Source organism: Scyliorhinus torazame, chromosome 22 (genome assembly GCF_047496885.1).
Source record: "Scyliorhinus torazame isolate Kashiwa2021f chromosome 22, sScyTor2.1, whole genome shotgun sequence".
In the NCBI taxonomy this organism is placed as follows: domain Eukaryota; kingdom Metazoa; phylum Chordata; class Chondrichthyes; order Carcharhiniformes; family Scyliorhinidae; genus Scyliorhinus; species Scyliorhinus torazame.
In genome coordinates this window covers 42,242,147-42,260,635 of record NC_092728.1, presented here as the reverse complement: position 1 = coordinate 42,260,635, position 18,489 = coordinate 42,242,147, and the positions used below count along the sequence as shown (strand labels likewise).

Here is an 18,489-nt window from a genome sequence, read left to right as displayed (position 1 = left end):
CTCGGTGAGAACGGCAATGGGGCTGTCACCATAGCCTGTAGGCTAGTCCCCTTACAGGACGCCCTCTCTAATCTCTTCCACGCCGCTCCCTCCTCCTCTCCCATCCACTTACTCACTATTGAAATATTAGCGGCCCAATAATACTCACTTAGGCTCGGTAGTGCCAGCCCCCCCCATCCCTGCTACGCTGTAAGAATCCCTTCCTCACTCTCGGGGTCTTCCCGGCCCACACAAAACCCATGATGCTCTTTTCAATCCTTTTAAAAAAAGCCTTCGTGATCACCACCGGGAGGCACTGAAACACAAAGAGGAATCTCGGGAGGACCAATCGTCCGCATACAAAGATACCCGGTGTTCTTCTCCTCCTCTAAGTACTCCCCTCCACTTCTTGGAACCCCTCAACGCTATCGCCAGGGGCTCAATCGCCAGTGCAAACAATAATGGGGACAGAGGGCATTCCTGCCTTGTCCCTCTATGGAGCCGAAAATATGCAGATCCCCGTCCATTCGTGACCACGCTCGCCATCGGGGCCCTATACAACAGCTGCACCCATCTAACATACCCCTCTCCAAAACCAAATCTCCTCAACACCTCCCACAAATAATCCCACTCCACTCTATCAAATGCTTTCTCGGCATCCATCGCCACTACTATCTCCGTTTCCCCCTCTGGTGGGGCCATCATCATTACCCCTAACAGCCTCCGTACATTCGTGTTCAGCTGTCTCCCCTTCACAAACCCAGTTTGGTCCTCGTGGACCACCCCCGGGACACATTCCTCTATTCTCATTGCCATTACCTTGGCCAGGATCTTGGCATCTACATTTAGGAGGGAAATAGGTCTATAGGACCCGCATTGTAGCGGGTCCTTTTTATCCCAATTTTTAAGATCATCCTCATTTTCCTATTTGAGGTATGTCAAATTCACAGTCATCTGGATTTGGTTCGTCATTTTGAGTTAGAATCATTATAACCTCCTTCCCTTTCAAAGTACATTTTAAGCATATTCACATGACACACTCGGTGATTCTTCCTTCTATCTGGTGTTTTTACCACATATTTCACCTCAATTAATTTCCATTCAATCTGATAAGGTCCACAAATCCTAGCTTTTAACGGTTCACCTACCACTGGTAACAATACTAAAACTTCATCTCCACTGGCAAAACTACGAACTTTGGATTTCTTGTCCGCGACCGTTTCATCACATTTTGTGCAACTTTCAAATGTTGTCTAGCCAATTCACCTGCTCTATTTAATCGTTCCCTAAAATTTGACACTGTTGCTCTCTTTGGTTGGCTCTTAATTTGGCTCTGTTTAACTACGTTTGCTCAAGAGTCACCAGGTATCTTTCGACACCGCCACAAGGTTCAGAACCAAATACTGATCAATGACTCAATACACCAGATAGCAAGTTCAAAAGCAATGCTCATTTATTTACACACAGTCAAATCTACTCATGCATAAACTCTACAAACTAAACTACCACTATTACTAAAGCCTATACTTAGCTTCGGGTGCCCACTCAGTCAGAGGAACAATGGCCGTTGCTCGGTTCTGAGGCTGCTGGGTTGAGCTGTTTACAGGATAGCAACTAGGAGCGTTTATCCCGTAGCGTGCGTTGACTTGGAACTTACTTGGTCTGATGTAGCTGCTAGGCTGGTCTCTCTCTTCGTTGAGAGCCAAAGCCAAAGAAGGAAGATTCTCCCTTGGGGAATATCTTTTATACTAAAAAGGCTTAGCGCGCTTTTGGGCGGGCCTTGAACTTGGCCTCAACTAATTGGGTCTTTCTCAATCAATCGTATCGATCTTCCTCCAATAGAGGGGTGGTTCCCTGATCGCTGGGCGTGTCCTGGTGACTGTTAGTCTTAGCTTCTGCTGGCGCCGGGGAGTTTGCCTTAACATTGTGTATCTAAATGTTTCCCTTTTGTCCCCCAGAGATGGCTCATTAGTATGTAGATTGCTTAGTAGTTTCTGTCCTGTCTGAGAGTTTAAGGTTCTAATCAACAGACAGAGCTTGCACCTGCTTGTTTCTTAGCATTGTCCAATTTTCCCTGCATTCTTTGCAAGTGTCCATTTTGTAATCGGGACGTGGCTATCCCAGATGGCTACACTCCCTCCTTGTGATCCTCAACACGAAGCGTGAAGGATCACACTACTCGGCTTCACCCATACTTAGGCTCTACACTGTCCTATCCTATGCAACACAATTTTACCTAAACCATTTTACATACATTCATTATCATAAAACTCTATGGGGCGCTATGACATTAATACATGCATTACAGAAAATAAAAAAACTGGAACCTCTAACTATTCTCAATAAGATATCCTCATTCAAACAATCCAAAAATAATCTATACATCTTAAACTGTACAAAATAGCAGCACACAAATTTCTCTGGCCTGGCAGTCAGACACAGAGGTTTACATCTCTTTATTCCATAGAATACATTCAACAAAATGGATGCTCTTTAATCTGTCCCAATGGGTTTGGTGGTCTGGTGAAATCCGAAAATGGGGGACCTAAATCTGTATACCGGGGTGCGAGAGCGATATGCTCTCTTTCGCCATTTCCTAACTCTAAATGTTTGCATGACACTGCAAAATATCGCCAGCACTAAGAGTGCTTCGACTACATATGAGAGTGAGTACCAGGTGATAAATTTATCACACCAGGTCGGGGTATTGCTAGCTGTCGCTGGCCTAGTTATCTCAGGTTCCGTGTATTGCAGGGGTGAGAATCGTTTATGGTTTGTGTGGTAGGGGTCAGGGGGGTAGCGTCCGCGCGCAACTGAAGGGATCCTGCTAAGATCCATGTGAACACGAAGGCTGTTCTTTGTCGGTCTTCTTCTTTGTCTTCCTCTGGGGTTCCGGAGTTCTGTGAACACAAGCATAATTTCTGTTATTATCTTGCTTAAGATCTCATATGTCTGTCTGTCTGTCCTTTACTGCCAATTTCCCTTTATAATTGGTCACCATCTGTGACTCCCTCATTCATTTTTTTTTAAACCGAATATTGGGACAAGACATCTAAGAAAAATACTGTCATACTGTGAGCCGTCTCGCAGCCTGTGTGATTTACCATCCCAGTGTTTGAGGATGTAAATAGCACAGGGAAGCAACCTAAGGGTTGCCAAAACCAAACAAAAGAATTTCGAACGTAACAAGCCAAAATGGGGTGCGGGTAAGAAATGGGTGGAATCCCCGGGTAGGACGGTGATCAATGCCGTATGTGCTCTACCCAAGCGTAGCTGACCGGGGGGGGGGGGTCCCTCAGGCAGGGCGGGGACCAATGCCATTTCTCCACTGCCTGAGCAACCGGCAAGAACGGGTAAGAATGTGGTCGTCGTGGGGGGCTGCCTCTCAAATTAGGAGAGCAATTGTGAGTCATGTTCTATCGACAAACTTGTTCCATTAACAAGTTTCTGGGGACAAACTAGTTCCTCTAACAGCCAGGGGACGTCAAAAGAGTGGTGACGTGGGGCCGTGAAAACTTTCGAGTTTACGAACAACACTTAACGTTAACACTAATGAACAGACATTCAACAAACATGGTGCAGGTTCCATCTGAAAGGACACCGTATCTCTCCATCGGTTCCTTTTTTCTCCATCATCTGGACACCTCACTACTCAATAGCGAACAGGGTCGCAAAGGGATTCATTTGGTGGGAGCCGGACTCTAAGTCATCATCTTCTCCCGGCTGCCAAACTCTTGTCTGTAGTAACCGTGCTAAAGCTGATTGGGGCGAATTGGGGTCCATCTCATCCTTCGGGTGAGCCTGAACGAATTGTCTCGGTGCCAGAATCGTGAGTCGAGGTTGGAGCTACTATGCTTCAATCTGTAATCGTCGGGCGGTGGGTCTGGGTCAGGGGCTTTGATATAAGTGATCTCAAATGGGTCAGTAGAATCATGCTCGGATTCGCTGGGAGTGGGGCCTGGTACAAGGGTATAGTCGTAACGTGGTGTGCTATGGCTATCGTCATTGCGATCGCTGTCACTGTCGCTGTCGCTGCTGGTTGAAGGAAGGGAGAGGTGGCGTCATGCCTCTGGGGGCGGAGTTGAAGTCGTGCCCGAGGGCGGGCTGGAGTGGTTGGGGGATGGTAGCAATATGTCATCTGTGGGTGGGGCGTGATGGTCTGCTGCTGCGAGCAGGGTGTGGTGTGTGTGGTTATTCTGTGAGCCGTAAGCTTTGAGCTGGTTTATATGAAACCACGCAGACTTACCATTTGGAAAGGTTATTTTGTATACTGAGGGGCTGACTTTGTCCGAAATGGAGTACGGTCCAGAAAATTTGGGGGAAAGGAATGAACTGGGGTTGTAAAGGGAACGCATAACTTGTTGCCCTACTGTAAACTCAGTGGCGTGCACTGTTTTGTCGAAACAAGCCTTGCTCTGTTTCTTCCTGGTTCCAAGTCTCACTGCTGCTGCGAGTTGGGCTGCCTTTATGTTCTGTACCAGTTGTTGAACCGCATTTTCATGCGCGAGGGCTGTAACTGTGGGGCTGGCCAAATCCAATCCTAATAAATACTCAGTGCCTTTCATGGGGCGTCCGGTCATGAGGGTGTGGGGGGTGTATCCTGTGGACGTGGATACCGTGTTTCTTAAAAACATTAACGGAAATGGGAGTACTGATTCCCAGGTGCTGTTATTCTGCTGTACCATTTTCCTGAGGGTTGCTGTACCATTTTCCTGAGGGTGGCTTTCACTGTCCTATTCATTCGTTCTACAATACCGCTTGACTGGGGGTGGTATGCGATATGGAACTTTTGTCTAATGTTGAAAATCGTGAGGACGTTTTTCATTACATGTCCATGTTTCATTACTGCGTGGGAGGCTCCATGTGGTGCGTTAATATTTTAGCCGTTGTCTTGGCCATATTAGTTCGTGATGGAAATGCTTCCACCCATTTTGTGAAGGTGTCTATGACCACCAACACATACTTGTAACCATTTCTGCACGAGGGTAGGGGTCCTATATCATCTATCCGGAGATTTGTCCAGGGTCCATTAACGGGGCTGGTATGGCTAAGTTAAGCTGTTTTAGCATATCTGTCCGGATTGTTCTGGGCACAGATTAAACAATTCTCTACGTAGTGTGGGACATCGATTTTTAAATCAGGCCACCAACAAAGCGGTCTGAGATGGGCTAGGGTGGGTTCAATTCCTTGGTGTCCATGATTGTCATGGAACTGACAAATGATCTGGTTCCTGTCCTGGCTGGGAACTACATAAATGCCATCCTTTAAAATCACACCGTCGTGTGTGTGGTGATTGCGTTTTTAAACTTGTCGTACGGGACTGGGAAGGTTCCCTTTAAAACTTCCGAGTTTCTCATCCTCTTTCTGGGCCTTCGCTAAATCCTGAATATTGGTCTGTGAGACCTGAACCGTGTGTACTGGGGTGCTTTCGGGGGGGGGTTCCCAAAAATAACCATGCCTGGAGCTTGCCTACGCTAGGGCGTCTGCTTTAACGTTACCAGGGCAGGGGGGGGGGGGGGGGAGAAGAACGATGATGACTGCGAACCTTAATTATTCCGTATTTCCTATCCTTCGCTGTCTCTAAGATATGGCAGAGTAATGGGGCTGAGGGTAGGGGTTTACCGTCCGCGGAAACAATTCCTTTTATAGGACCCCTACCCCCATGCAGAAATAGTTACAAATCAAAACTTACAACATTCTTTCAGGGTAGATGGAAATAGGATGCTTTTCCCGGCTGGTGAGTCTAGAACCAGGGGACACCATCTCCGAATGAGAGACAGCCCATTTAAGACTGAGATGAGGTGGAATTTCTTCATTCAGAGGGTGAATCTTTGGAATTCCCCAGAGGGATGTGAAAGTTCAATTATGGCGTATGTTCACAACAGAAATTGTTAAGATTTCTGGATACCAACGACATCAAGGCATATGGGGATAGCGCAAGAAAATGAGATTGAGGTAATACTTTGACACGCAGTTCTCGTGTCTCAAACTACAAAACTATGGACCTCGAGCCAAAGTGGGATTAGATAGATGGCTTTGTGTTGGCTGGCACTGAAACAATGAGCCAAATGGCCTCCTTCCATTTGTGATGGCAATTTCTCAGCTACCACGGTCAACAATGCATTGTTAAAATCCCAGCCTCTATCCAGCAGGTGAGGTGACACTTCTTCTCCATTTTGGGTTTTCAGTACGATACCTTTCAATCTCCATCTCCTGCCACAGCTTCTCTTTTCAAAGGTTGGTGAGTTCACAATATTTGGAATAATGTCTTGAACTGATTGATTTTTAAAAAACTGATCTACTTTTGTTTGTTTTTTCAACTTTTTCTTCCATCGCATTTTTATTGCAAATTTGCAATTTCAGGGGAGATTTGCTAGCTTAAACATATTAGTAAATGAAGTTTGTGATCCGGAGAGAGGTTCTGCGGAAAGGGAGAGAAGAATTGGGGATATATACAAGTGGTTGGGGGAGCAGGCAGGTGTGCGGGTGGTGAAGTTCAAGGAGTTTGGAGGGGAGATCAATTGGGGAGCATGGAGTGAGGCACTGTGCAGGGTAAATGGGACCTCCTCTTGTGCAAGAATGAGCCTAATAGTTTAAGGTGGTGCACAGGACGCATTTGACTTGGGCGAGAATAAGTGGGTCTTTCAGGGGGTAGCAGATGAGTGTGAGGTGTGGGCGAGGGCCAGCGAATCACATGGCATGTTTTGGGGTTGTGAAAAATTGGGAAGATTCTCGGCGCGATTGTTCGCTGTCTTAGCCAGGGCATGGAGATGCCGGAGTTGGACTACAACATCAGGTTAAAGTCCAACAGGTTTGTTTCGATATCACTAGCTTTCGGAGCGCTGCTCCTTCCTCAGGAGTCCTCAGGATTCACCGGAGGAAGGGGCAGCGCTCCGAAAGCTAGTGATATCGAAACAAACCTGTTGGACTTTAACCTGGTGTTGTAAGACTTCTTACTTAGCCAGGGTAGTGGAGGAGGTGGAGGACCCAGACCCTTTGGTGCTGATATTTGGGGTTTCAGAGAAGCCGGAGCACACAGATAGGAGGAAGGCCAAATTTGTGGCCTTTGCCTCTGATTATATGGCGGCGAATTTTGCTGGAGTGGCGGTCGGCACCGGGGCGAGCAGCTTGGTTGTGTGACCTGCACGTCTTCCTGCGATTGGAGAAGATAAAGTATGAGTTAAGGGGCTCATCAGGGGTGTTTAAAAAATGTGGGGGATGTTTGTGACCGTGTTTGAGAAGCTGTTCGCCGCAGTGGGGTGCTGGGTGAAAAAGGGGTAAAATCTGTCCAGAGAATAATTGGTTGATTATTGGGAAGTATGTTTCTCGGGGTGTTTATTTGCTGTAACCTGCTTCGATACATGTTTGTAATAAAATATTTTTTTAATAAAAAAAAAAACAGCGCATGTTCAATTCCCGTACCGGCTGAGGTTATTGACAAGGCCCTGCCTTCTCAACCTCTCCCCTCACCTGAGGTTTGGTGACCCTCAGCTTAAATCACTCCAGTCAGATCTCAAAGGGGAAAACAACCTCTGGTGACATTTACAAATAAATCTGTGCACCTATTTAGTTAAATATATCCAGATTTGAGATAGTTAAAGGATTTGACAGGAGAAAGGGAGAAAACTCTACTTCCCGTGCTGGGGAGCTCAGTACAAACAGGCAGAACCTTTAGAATTCAAGCTTTATTGTGCAGAGTCAACCGTCAGTGAGACCTCTTCACAAAAAGTACTGGAAATCTGCAACCTTCACTCCCAAAAAGCTGTTGAGGTCAGGAATCAACTGAAAAAATCCTATCCATCTCGGTTTTGAGGTTAATGGGTAACAGTTCCAGTAGGTAGTTGGAGTGAAGATAGAAAACAGCTTTGATCTGACTGAATGGTGGAACAGACAAGGGCTGAACGGTTCCCTCCGTTTCTAGCTTTAATTCTTAAAACTAAACTGATTTAAAAGATGACTTTTCACAATTTATTGCCAGTGTATCTTTTTATTTATTTTTTATTAATCAATAGGTGATCATGTTATGAGAATGTTAAACCATCATGAATTATACAGTCATTACATCTCCACCAAAAGTAAGAAAATTATATCAAAATCTGTATTGGATATCACTGTACAGAACAAGACTCTCTGGCTGAAGCACTTCTGTATATCCATTGTTATCTGAAGTTCTGTTTTCTTTTAAACAATAATGTGCATTTCTAGTATTTGCAACAAAGATGAATGTTACAAAGGAGCAATACATTTGGCCATGTGACTGAACGCTGGCAAGTTTCGGATTTTTCCATTCAGTTAAATCGCTAAGTGCAAAATTCTAGAGTGCATATGCAATTTTATTAAATAATATTCTCCTCACCTGGAATCCTCTCTAACTATAATGCAATGCCTTTCACTGCCAGGAATTTTCAAAACAAGGCCGGTATGTACTCACTCAAAATTCATCTCCCCTCTCCTTACTGTTAATAACTGACGTCTGAGTGGTTTGTGTCAGTCATGGAAGACTCAATTCACAAGTGTTTCTGTCATGAATAAAAAAGGTCTGCATTGCAGCCAGGACTGCGAGATTCTCTCCGTGAATACGGTTACTCTATCACTAAAGATACTTGGAGTGTGCAGTATGAAGTGTTAAGTGCAAACAGTTAATTCCCTACAGAGATTCTAGCGGTTGTTCAGATACTGCATAAAGTGGTGTTTACTCAAGGCCATCCATGAATAGCACACTGAACTGTGAACCCACTGCACGTGATCGTTGGTGCCCACTTCAGCCAGCAAGTTGCTACTGCTTCGGAGAGTGGTTTCAGAGACTGAGTTGGTAACCAACTCGTGGAGTGTGGGTGGGGTACTTTGAGCAGATATTTCAGTCGACTAGGTGCTCCTGGAGTGGTCACATATCCCTGCAGGTTGGAGGTGAGTCCGAAGTTCAGGGACAATGCACTATTGATAACTAGAAAACTGAAATGATGGCAATATACAGCAGCTTCTAAAACAAAGAAGAAACAACACATTAACAGTTTGGGTGAACTAATGTCTGACCAAGGCATTCGACCCAAAAGATTAACCTGTTTTTCTTTCCTGACGATGACAGATCTGCTGTACCTTTCCAGTTCATTCATCATTATATCTATCGCACCATTACAAACACCTACTGGGAAACAGCAATACTTGGGTGGTGGAGGGGTTGGGGCGAAGGATTATCCAGCTGCCTGGTCAACATATCTGGCTGGGATCACCCAAAGGAATTGCCACAAAAACAGGCAGATAAAGATGCATTCTGAAATTCGGCAATAACTGAGGAAGAAAAGTAATTAACACATATAGGTTATAACCCCCAACTTAATTTTTTTTGCAAAACAAAGCGCAGCTTTTATGTGGGTCAGTAGGATAAAGAAATTTTAAGTAATCTTGATGGATTCTGTGCAATTACTACACTGACTCAACTGCAATCTCAATAGTGCCTTTCCCCCATCCTCCCCACAGGAATAGGATAATTTCATTGCTCTCATCCTGCACCTTTGCTCATCTCTTGGAAATGTATGTGTCAGGGAATCAAGTGTTTTTGTATAGACATTCATTCACAGGAAACTGAGCTAAGACCACGTGGAAATCATTTCAATTTACTGCCAATAGACACGAGTGTTTAATGACCTCAGGTTGGCCAGAACTCAGGCCTAAAAGGAGTGTTGTACTAACCCTGCTGTGTCTGGTCTGCAGGTTCCTATTCCAATCTGAATAAAGGGATTAAAGGGAGACATTCCTGAGGTAATGAACCTATCAAACTGCAGCCAGACACAACAAAGGCAAATTGTGTTTATGATCATGTTTTACTGGAGTGTATATGGAATTGATTTAGTGATCCAGACATGTCTCCCGACACAGTAAATGATCTATTTCACTCTCACGAGTTTCTGATTAACAATTTTCTGATTTGAACTTGGTTTATTTTAAAACAATAACAAGTGTCTCAGTGACTAGAAAATTTTACCTCCTTTCTGAACAGAAAACACATTGTCTGCGGAATGAGAGTTCACAGCTGTTCACTGTTTCTGTGGATCAACCAGTCACAGTTATATATGTGTGTGTGTGTGTGTGTGTGTGTGTGTGTGTGTGTGCGTGAGAGAGAGAGAGATTCAATTATCACCGCAGGTTAAAGATCATTTCCACCTATAAATAATCTGGAAATAGTGACACAGCAATCAATGCATCCCGACAACTCTAATTCTACATCTTTAAACCTACCTTTTCTCTCTTTCTCTCTCTCTGCCATTTTCATTCAGAGCTAATGTAAAATGTAAATACAAAAATGCCATCCTGTACACAATTCAGCCTACGCATGTGGTGCTATGGGGAGGATTAGAGTGAATATTTCTCGCTCTCTCCAATAAATCTCACATCTGCCGCACTTGAGCTCAAACGCTGAAGAGCAGCCTCCAAGACAATGCTCAGATTGCTATACTCTACTCTGGAGACTAAAGTGAAATGTTCTGTGGGTGCAGTTTATTACATTGTCCGAATACACAACGGTTGCAGATTTAAGGCCCCATTCATTCTGATTAACTCAGGACCTTCCAGGTAGGATCTGGAAATTAAATTTAGTGCCTGCGCTAATAACAGAGGTCCAGGTAGATGATCAGGAATAACGCCTGGACTCTAATCTAGTGGTGAATGTGCATGGCTGTTAACATTCTGGCAAAACTTTAGAAAATGTTTTTGCTTCAATTCCAACACTCCCTATGTTATTAACATCCATCTGTGTGAGTTTACATCAATGTTGCATACGAATGTGATCATACAAATTCATGACAATTTAAAACAGGTGAAAGTTTAATATCTGATAGGCTCAGCCTAAGTCACCATCAAGCTTTCACTCCAGTGTAACGCTGCATGCACAAAAATTCAACTCCCTCACTCACATCTTTCCCGATTTAGGAACTCCCTCCCTCAGTCCTAGCTGCCCAGTGAATACATGGCACAAAATACATTTCACAGAGACACTCTCGTCTTTGAGCTCTGGAAGGGGTTCATCATTCTCACAGTTCACTCAAACTGCCCGACACCCAGCTCAACCTCACCGGGAGGCCCTCAAGTCAGAGTGCCAGGACAAGCTACAATATTAAAGAAAGAGAACATTAATGCAGAAAATGAAAATGGTTATAAGTCCTGGGGACCCCGTGACCAGGACCACCACCAGTTAAAAACCGTGGCACAGTGGAAATGACGCACAATCACAGTACAGTACATATATCCAGGACCCAGTGTACAACATTGTAAATGGGAATGCAACTCGAACACAGTCAATCCTGAAATCCACGGCCCAGGGTCTGGCCCTCATACAGGACATAAGGACAAAGGTGGCCAAGGCCAAAGCACAGAATAAGTTCGGTCGTCTGTCAGGAATTGAATGGTCATTACCATCTGTGTACAGACTTCAGCATCCATGGCAGTGTTCAGGAATGATTTAGGAATATAGGTCACAGCCCTTTGAGAGCAAGTGCAAACATAGCAAACTCTGTGCAGGCAACTGGTCTCTGAACCTCAAAACCTGCCACAAATACGGTGTGGTCGTCACGAGTCTGGAGACTGGTCTCCTCAGGTGCAAAGGAGAAATCCAATGGGACATGGAGGAATGAAAGTTTACTTTGCCCTCAAGAGATACCTCAGTCCTGAGATATGGCCCAAACCTCTGCAGCGAGGAGCTTGGGCTTTTCAAAGAACCGCTGGCCACATTTCTGATGGCACGCAGCCAGCTTTTGCCATTCCAGGATTTCCTGATAAGTCAATCCCAAACTTCTTTGGAGTGCTCAGTTACCATTCCCATATCCCGTCTCCTGCAGATCAGAAGTACAGTGCTGGCTCGCTGCTGTAATCAGAGTGCGAGCTGCTATCCGCTGGTGTGAGCTGAGGGGAGAATTGAACAGAAATGAGTGGCTGGGTACACGTAAAACATGACAGTACAATATAGGATTCAGAAGAGGGGTTGGTAAAGGAAACTTTGATGGTTATATCTGGGATCCAGCCTGCTTTTGATTTACTTTGAACTCACCTTTCTGATCTGTGGATGTCGATCACCCAAATCCCTTTCCTCCTCCACAGTTTTTAGTTTTTCACCATTTAGAAAATAGAACTTAGCTTTTCTTGAATAACCTTGTCTTGCCCACATTAAACTTCATTTAGCCTGCATACCTGACAATATCCCCCTGTATGGTCCTGCTCCCTTCTGTACAACTTTGCCTCTTGATTTAGTGTCATTTCTCACTGGTCTCTATTCCTTCATGAAATTCATGGACATTATGGTGAAAAACTGAGACCCCAGTACAGATCCCAGAAGAACACCACTCGTCACATCCTGATAATCGAGACTATTTCCTTTATTCCTGTTCATTGTCACCTATATCCCAATATTCAATCCATTCATAGGCTTACCTCTAACTTCTGGTGCTTTCAGTTCTGAAACCTCTTGTGCAAAATGTCAAATGCCTTTTCCTGGAAGAGGCTTCTTACCCTCACAAGAGAATCCAGTACTACAGGTCATGTTTCAGGATAAGGGCTTGGCCATTTAGAACTGGTATGAGAAATGTCTCACTCAAAGCTGGGAAACTATGGAATTCGCTATCCCAGGTGGTGTTGGGTGCCCAGGCATTGATCACTCTGGTGCCCGTGTCCCATGAAATGGATCCCTAATTTTCAGCCAAGTATTTACTGCCCTGATCGTTTTTCCGTGCATCAATTAACACGTGGCTCAGGTAGCAAACCTGAGATTATCACCATCAAGGCTCTGTTTTTTAATTTAGCTCCTGGTATTGCCCCACGAATGAACAGTGACAAAGTCCTGCTATGTCATTTGGCCCATTGCAGACTAGAGCACAGCTTTGTGATCAGACGGTCCTGCATTCAATAGCCCAGTCGCAAACCAGAGTAGTGTACTACAGAATACATATTTGCATGTTGTACTCTTGCCAGGTATCTCAGGTGGATTGCTCATACAATGAGCACATGGTAAGCACACCCTGATAACCTAGAGTGTACACACAGCCCAGCTGTCAAACTTGATTACTGCACAAGCTCACCATGTCATCTTCAGTTGTGGATTCAGTATCCAACAGAGAGCTGTCCTTCTCAGAAACTGATTCATCGAGCTTCTGTTCCTGCCATGTGTTGAATGACATTGCATGTTTAGGAGTGTAGTTTGTAAAGGCTGCATGAAAAGTGGGAGGGAGAATGACAGGAGGGGGAGGGACAAAAATCATTAGCTTTTAGAAGTCTGGAATTATATCAAATCCTGAATGGATCACCTGGAATCATAACAAATCATAAATGTTCACCTGGGTACTAGAACGTGAGCCCAGCTAACTTTATTGCACATTGTCCCCTGGAGTCAACCCAGAGTGTACTTTGGCTAGGTGTGTACTGCCGTGCATCCTATGACGTTTTACAGCAAAGCAGCTCAAAACCTTTGAATCTCACAGGGCTGAAATGACATTGAAGTTGGGAAATTGATGTGGTCTGTGGATTAATTGTTCAGTGCCAGGCTCTGATCTGTCTGACAGCAGCACGCACACCAGAAGCACCTCCAGGTGCTTTCTTTATATAACCCATGCCTTCTTCTCTCACTACACCAAAGACTGCTGCCGACCATGATGAAAATTAATGGCAACCGTTTTCCCTCCTGGTAGAAAATTTGATTTTTATAGGCTTTCCAACCAATACGGAGGCAAGTGTTGACAGTACTGAACTCTTGAAGTTCCAAAATACCCAATGGATTGTACCTCCTTAGCAACAGTGCTCAACAATATCAAAATAATCAAACAATACGTTCATCTGGAGGACGTGAAAAGATCGTGATTACGTCACAATCCGTTCTCCAGAGTGTCCATCCTGTAGCCTGCATTTTAGTGCCTTTAACAAGGTGCTTAACAAAGGCGTCACTGAAAATATTTTGATACCAAGTCAAAAAAAGGGATCAGGACAGATCATAGAATTTACAGTGTTGAAGGAGGCCATTCGGCCCATCGAGTCTGCACCGGCTCTTGGAAAGAGCACCCTACCGAGGCCCACACCACCCTATCCCCATAACCCAGTAACCCCACTCAACCAACCCCAAGGCCAATTTTGGACACTAAGGGCAATTTAGCATGGCCAATCCACCATGACCAGAAGCTTGGCCAAGAAGGTTTTAAGGAGCATCTTGAAAGAAATTGGAGACGGAACTTGAGAAATTTGGGCTGAGCGAATTCCAGAGCTTAGGGCCAAGGCAACTGAAGGCAGAGCCTCCCATGGTGGAGAGATTGGAACCAGGGCACTTTCTGCAGGGTGGAAGATGGGAGGCTGGCCAGGAGAGCACTGGAATGGTCAAGTCTAGAAGCCATGGCTTTCAGCAGCACACCAGGCAGGGACGGGGCAGAGTCAGATGATGTTACAGAGATGGAAGGAGGCAGTCTTGGTGATGGAGACAGATCATTGGTTCTAACCACTGACCAATACCCAAAGTAACACTACCTGCTCCAATCACTAACTCGGACCCAGTTTAATACAGCCAGCCCCAATCAACGACTGTCCAGTTCTCACCCGTGTTTCATTCCTAGTTAAACATTATCATATGTGCCCACCAGCTATATCCAACTGCTTGCCCTGTGCTAATCACTACACCCAAACTCCATAAACTCTCAGCTATTCATTGACTCTCCCTCCTGCATTTCAGTCTCTCAGTCAGCGATCCGGATTTACTTTGGCAATAAACAAACTGGCCAACAAACTTGACACTCAATCGTTATTTTTTTTTTTTTGTAATCCAGATAAAGAATAGGAAAGCAATAATAAAACCGCTACATATCAGAACAGCTCATTCCTATTTTTGAGTGTCTTTTTTCTGATTGCTATACACCGCAGTAGCCACTAGGTAGTGCTGTTGCTCCAGTTCAGCCGGAACTTCAACAGGAGCCTGAAGAGGGAACATTTCTCGTGGCATGAAATGTAGAGAGCAAACCACACAATTACAATTAAATAAAATTTGTACTTCTACCCAGATCTTTATGATGCTAATTAATATTTCTTAAAAGTTCTAAACAGTACAAGCAGCAAGACTATGGTAACTGGAAGTGAACGGGGTTATGCTGTGGCTTCAAGACCGAATCCTCCCTCTTTTACCCACAAACCCAGTCACTTCTCCCCGCCTCGTGAAGTTTTAAGCATCAGTCTGCTCTAAATCAGTTTAATAGTGTATCACGATCCCAGGACAGACCCCAACAGTGGGTAGGATACTGGACAGAAACCCTAATGTTTTATTTTAATTTTGTAAGACTGTGAGGAAAGGATATCTCGCTCCAGGAGATTTCACAAAGAAATAGGGATATGGCATATTAAAACAAACTTTATTACTAACACAGTATTAAAATATCTTTAACGTCACACCAGAAAATAACTTACAATTAAATCAATACAGTGAATACAATAACTTTTAACTACCTTTATTCCCACTCAAAGAACAACAAAAAAATCTCAGCTCTCAATCCACTGTCAAGTACAGTTAGCACTCTGGAATACCTGCTGTACAGAGATGTCTGGACATTCTACTTGGAGAGAGATTCTTTGAAACTGTTTTAAAGAAAAAGACCCGAATCCTGTCAGAACCATGCAGAAACTCTGGCTGTATTTCTTCAGAAGCTGCATCTCAGCTGTTTCAGCTCACCTTCCAATCACACTGCTGGTCTGTCCAAAGACACATCTTTCAACTGAACTGCGATGAGAACAGATGCTTGAAGACTGCTCACTCTCAATCCAAAAGCTTTTCTGAAAAATGCCTGACACCTTTGCTGCTCCCAGTAAATCTTACCACGGTGAAATCTAATTAACTCCACAGGGAACCCCCTCAATCCAATCAAAACCTCAAACCAGGATTCTTTAAAAACATTACTGCAGCAGTCATACGCACTCTAACCCAGGCTTCTAACCCTTACAGTACCAAATCCAGAACAGCAGTGTGCTGCATGAACCAGTTTGATGTAGCCTATTAGAGAGAGCCTCTCTTCTCACCATCACTGTGCTATATTAGAGTTGAATGCTCCAGCCTGTAACTAATTGATAGAGCCTATCACTATACCTTCACATAGCATGTCCAAATTTCTTTTCTCAGTTTTAGGCTCTTGTGTCTCACTGTGAATGTGCTGGCAGCATTAACTGGAAGCTATTCTTTATCCAAGGAGCTATCCTCCCTTCCCAGTCAGGAAGTGCTGGTTTTGAAAAGATGGAAGATGGCCACGTTATATTTTCTTTCCAACACTAGAGTAACTTCTCTACAAGGGAGGGCTCAACAGAGGATGGAATCAGCTACTCAAGTCAAATCAAATCAACTAAGCTGTTTTCCCGTCCACCGCTTTAAAACTAAGAAATGAAATGCAATTAGGTGAGGAAGGCTGGTGCTGTGAAATCTGACAAATGTCCCTACCCGACATTTAATGCCAGCAACAAGCAAGCCCAGGGCAGAATCTGAACATCAGTGCTCCTCTAATCTATTAAACACTGCGCTTTCTTTCATCTCAATTGAAAGCATTCTGATTGCACCAATACATATTTTATTCATGTAGCTGCCACCCTCCTGGGTTCGCTCCCAGAGACCCCTAGTTTACAACAACTCCATTGAGAGAACTAATGGGAGGTGGACATCTGAAAACCGGATGATGAGTGCAAAGGGTTGAAGCTCTTCTGAACTCGCCATTCAGTTGTCAAGAAAGGGAACAGAAAATGCTGGACATACACCATAGACATGGTGACCCTGTGACAGATAAAAATTTGACTATCAGCGGTTTCTACAATGATATTTTATGAGACGGGAGACGGGCTGACGACCAGGCAAGGGCCCAAAGGGGCAGGTGGGCGAAAGATCAGAGGGCCCGAGGTGGCAGGAAAGCAAGCGAGAGGGCATGCGAGCTAGTGAGGGCCTGATAGGGCAGGCACGAGGGGACGGGTGAGCAAGTGCCCGGGAGAGTGGTCAGGCGAGTGAGCAAGGGCCCGAGGGGCAGTCGGGCGAGTAGGCATTACTGATGGTCATTGGTTTGGGAGAGAAGCAACTTTTGATGGTCACTCAACGTCATGGCCTCAGCAAAACAGATGCGAGAAAGCTCCAATTAATGTTGGAGTGGCTCCTGTAAAAATGGCAGTTCTGTGGCGAGTGAACAGTTAAATCCAACTTTGTCTTGGGGTTTTCAGAATGGTAAAAAGTTAAAAGAGGTATATCTTGTCTGTAGTTTAGAGTACCAGTTGCCTAATAAGTAATGTATAGTCAGTGTTGCTCTTTGTTTGTTACAGTAAATGGTTTGAAATCTGACAGCATGAGTTAGTCTCTGCAAATTCAAATATCTTAAAACGTTATTTGTCTCTACAGGTATCACAACAACATACCTGAGACGAGGGTATTGGTCCGTAAGGGGCTGCTTGGTGATGTGGGCGAGCTGGTGTAGCTGGGACGTGGAAAGAAGAATGTTGAGGACTGCTCTTCCTCATCGTCGTCACTCTCCTCAGATTCCCCCTCTTGAATGAGCGAATTCTCAGACGGGTACTCAAATGTCGTGTGCAGACTGGAATCGTTGAAAGAAATCTTCATCTGACAATAGAAAGAGATGGATCAGCAAACTAGGGATGGAATTCACACATTGCCCTTCTCGAAACCTCAGAGACTCAGACAGACCTCATTTAGTCTCCACTGCACAAATTATCCCACACTGCAGCTCCCACTTCTTCCCCATCCATCGACACAAAACACAATGGCACCAGAGACATCAGACTGCTCTCACCCGGTCTATTTTTCACTTGGGTCCAGTCAGTAATATTTTTTTAAAATATACAAAATAATCATGTAACAGGAGATGGTGGCCTTGTGGTTACAGTACAGCGGAGATTCCCAACCGCACACTGGTGTGCCGCAAAATAAGGTTCAAAATGATTACACATTAATGTAAATAAGCTAAATCTAATCTTCGTTTTCAGCTCCCTGGTCAGCATCTCCATATCCTGATGAACCTCGAGCCTCTCCCGTACGCACCGGCTGGGAATAGGCAAACATGCGCAGTTCGGATTGTTTTAAATTGGTAATGCGAACCCTGCGTGTGCTAGCTGGGAATTGGCCACACATGCACGGTTCGGAATTTTTAACATTGGTTTGGTCCATGCGCAGGACCAACTAAAAAAATTAGAACTGCGCACGTGTGGCTCCTTCCCGGCACAGGAGATTGGGAATGGGGATGCTGAGCACGGAGCTGAAGACAAAGGCTCAGTACGCCTGCGTAAAAACAAATAAAAGGGCGCAAAAGCCTGGGAGAAGCAAGGGAGACAGGAAGAGGCTGGAAACAAACAAGAGAGTGGCATGGTGGTGCAGTGGTTAGCACTACTGCCTCAGGCACCGGAGACCCTGGTTCGCTCCCGGCCCGGGTCACTCATGTGGAGTTTGCACATTCTCCCTGTGTCTGCATGGGTTCACCCCCACAACCCAAAGATGTGCAGGTTTTGTGGATTGGTCATGCT

At 44.8% G+C, this 18,489-nt stretch overlaps 1 protein-coding gene across 3 annotated transcripts in view; it reads right to left on the bottom strand.

Moving 5' to 3' along the window:
• Window positions 1–635: 635 nt before the first annotated feature.
• The window catches only part of tprn (taperin), a 119,725-nt gene continuing 101,871 nt past the window's right edge, over window positions 636–18,489 (bottom strand). The window contains exons 2-4 of one of the 3 annotated variants that reach the window (XM_072488118.1): window positions 17,371–17,572; window positions 13,044–13,171; window positions 7,947–11,874 (exon numbers count right to left, since the gene is read on the bottom strand). In XM_072488118.1, coding sequence (XP_072344219.1) covers window positions 11,812–11,874; window positions 13,044–13,171; window positions 17,371–17,572 — 393 coding nt within the window. In that variant the 3' untranslated portion in view covers window positions 7,947–11,811. Of the gene's footprint in view, window positions 2,880–7,946; window positions 11,875–13,043; window positions 13,172–17,370; window positions 17,573–18,489 lie in introns of those variants that run through there. The other 2 variants (XM_072488117.1, XM_072488119.1) reach the window with 2 other exon arrangements.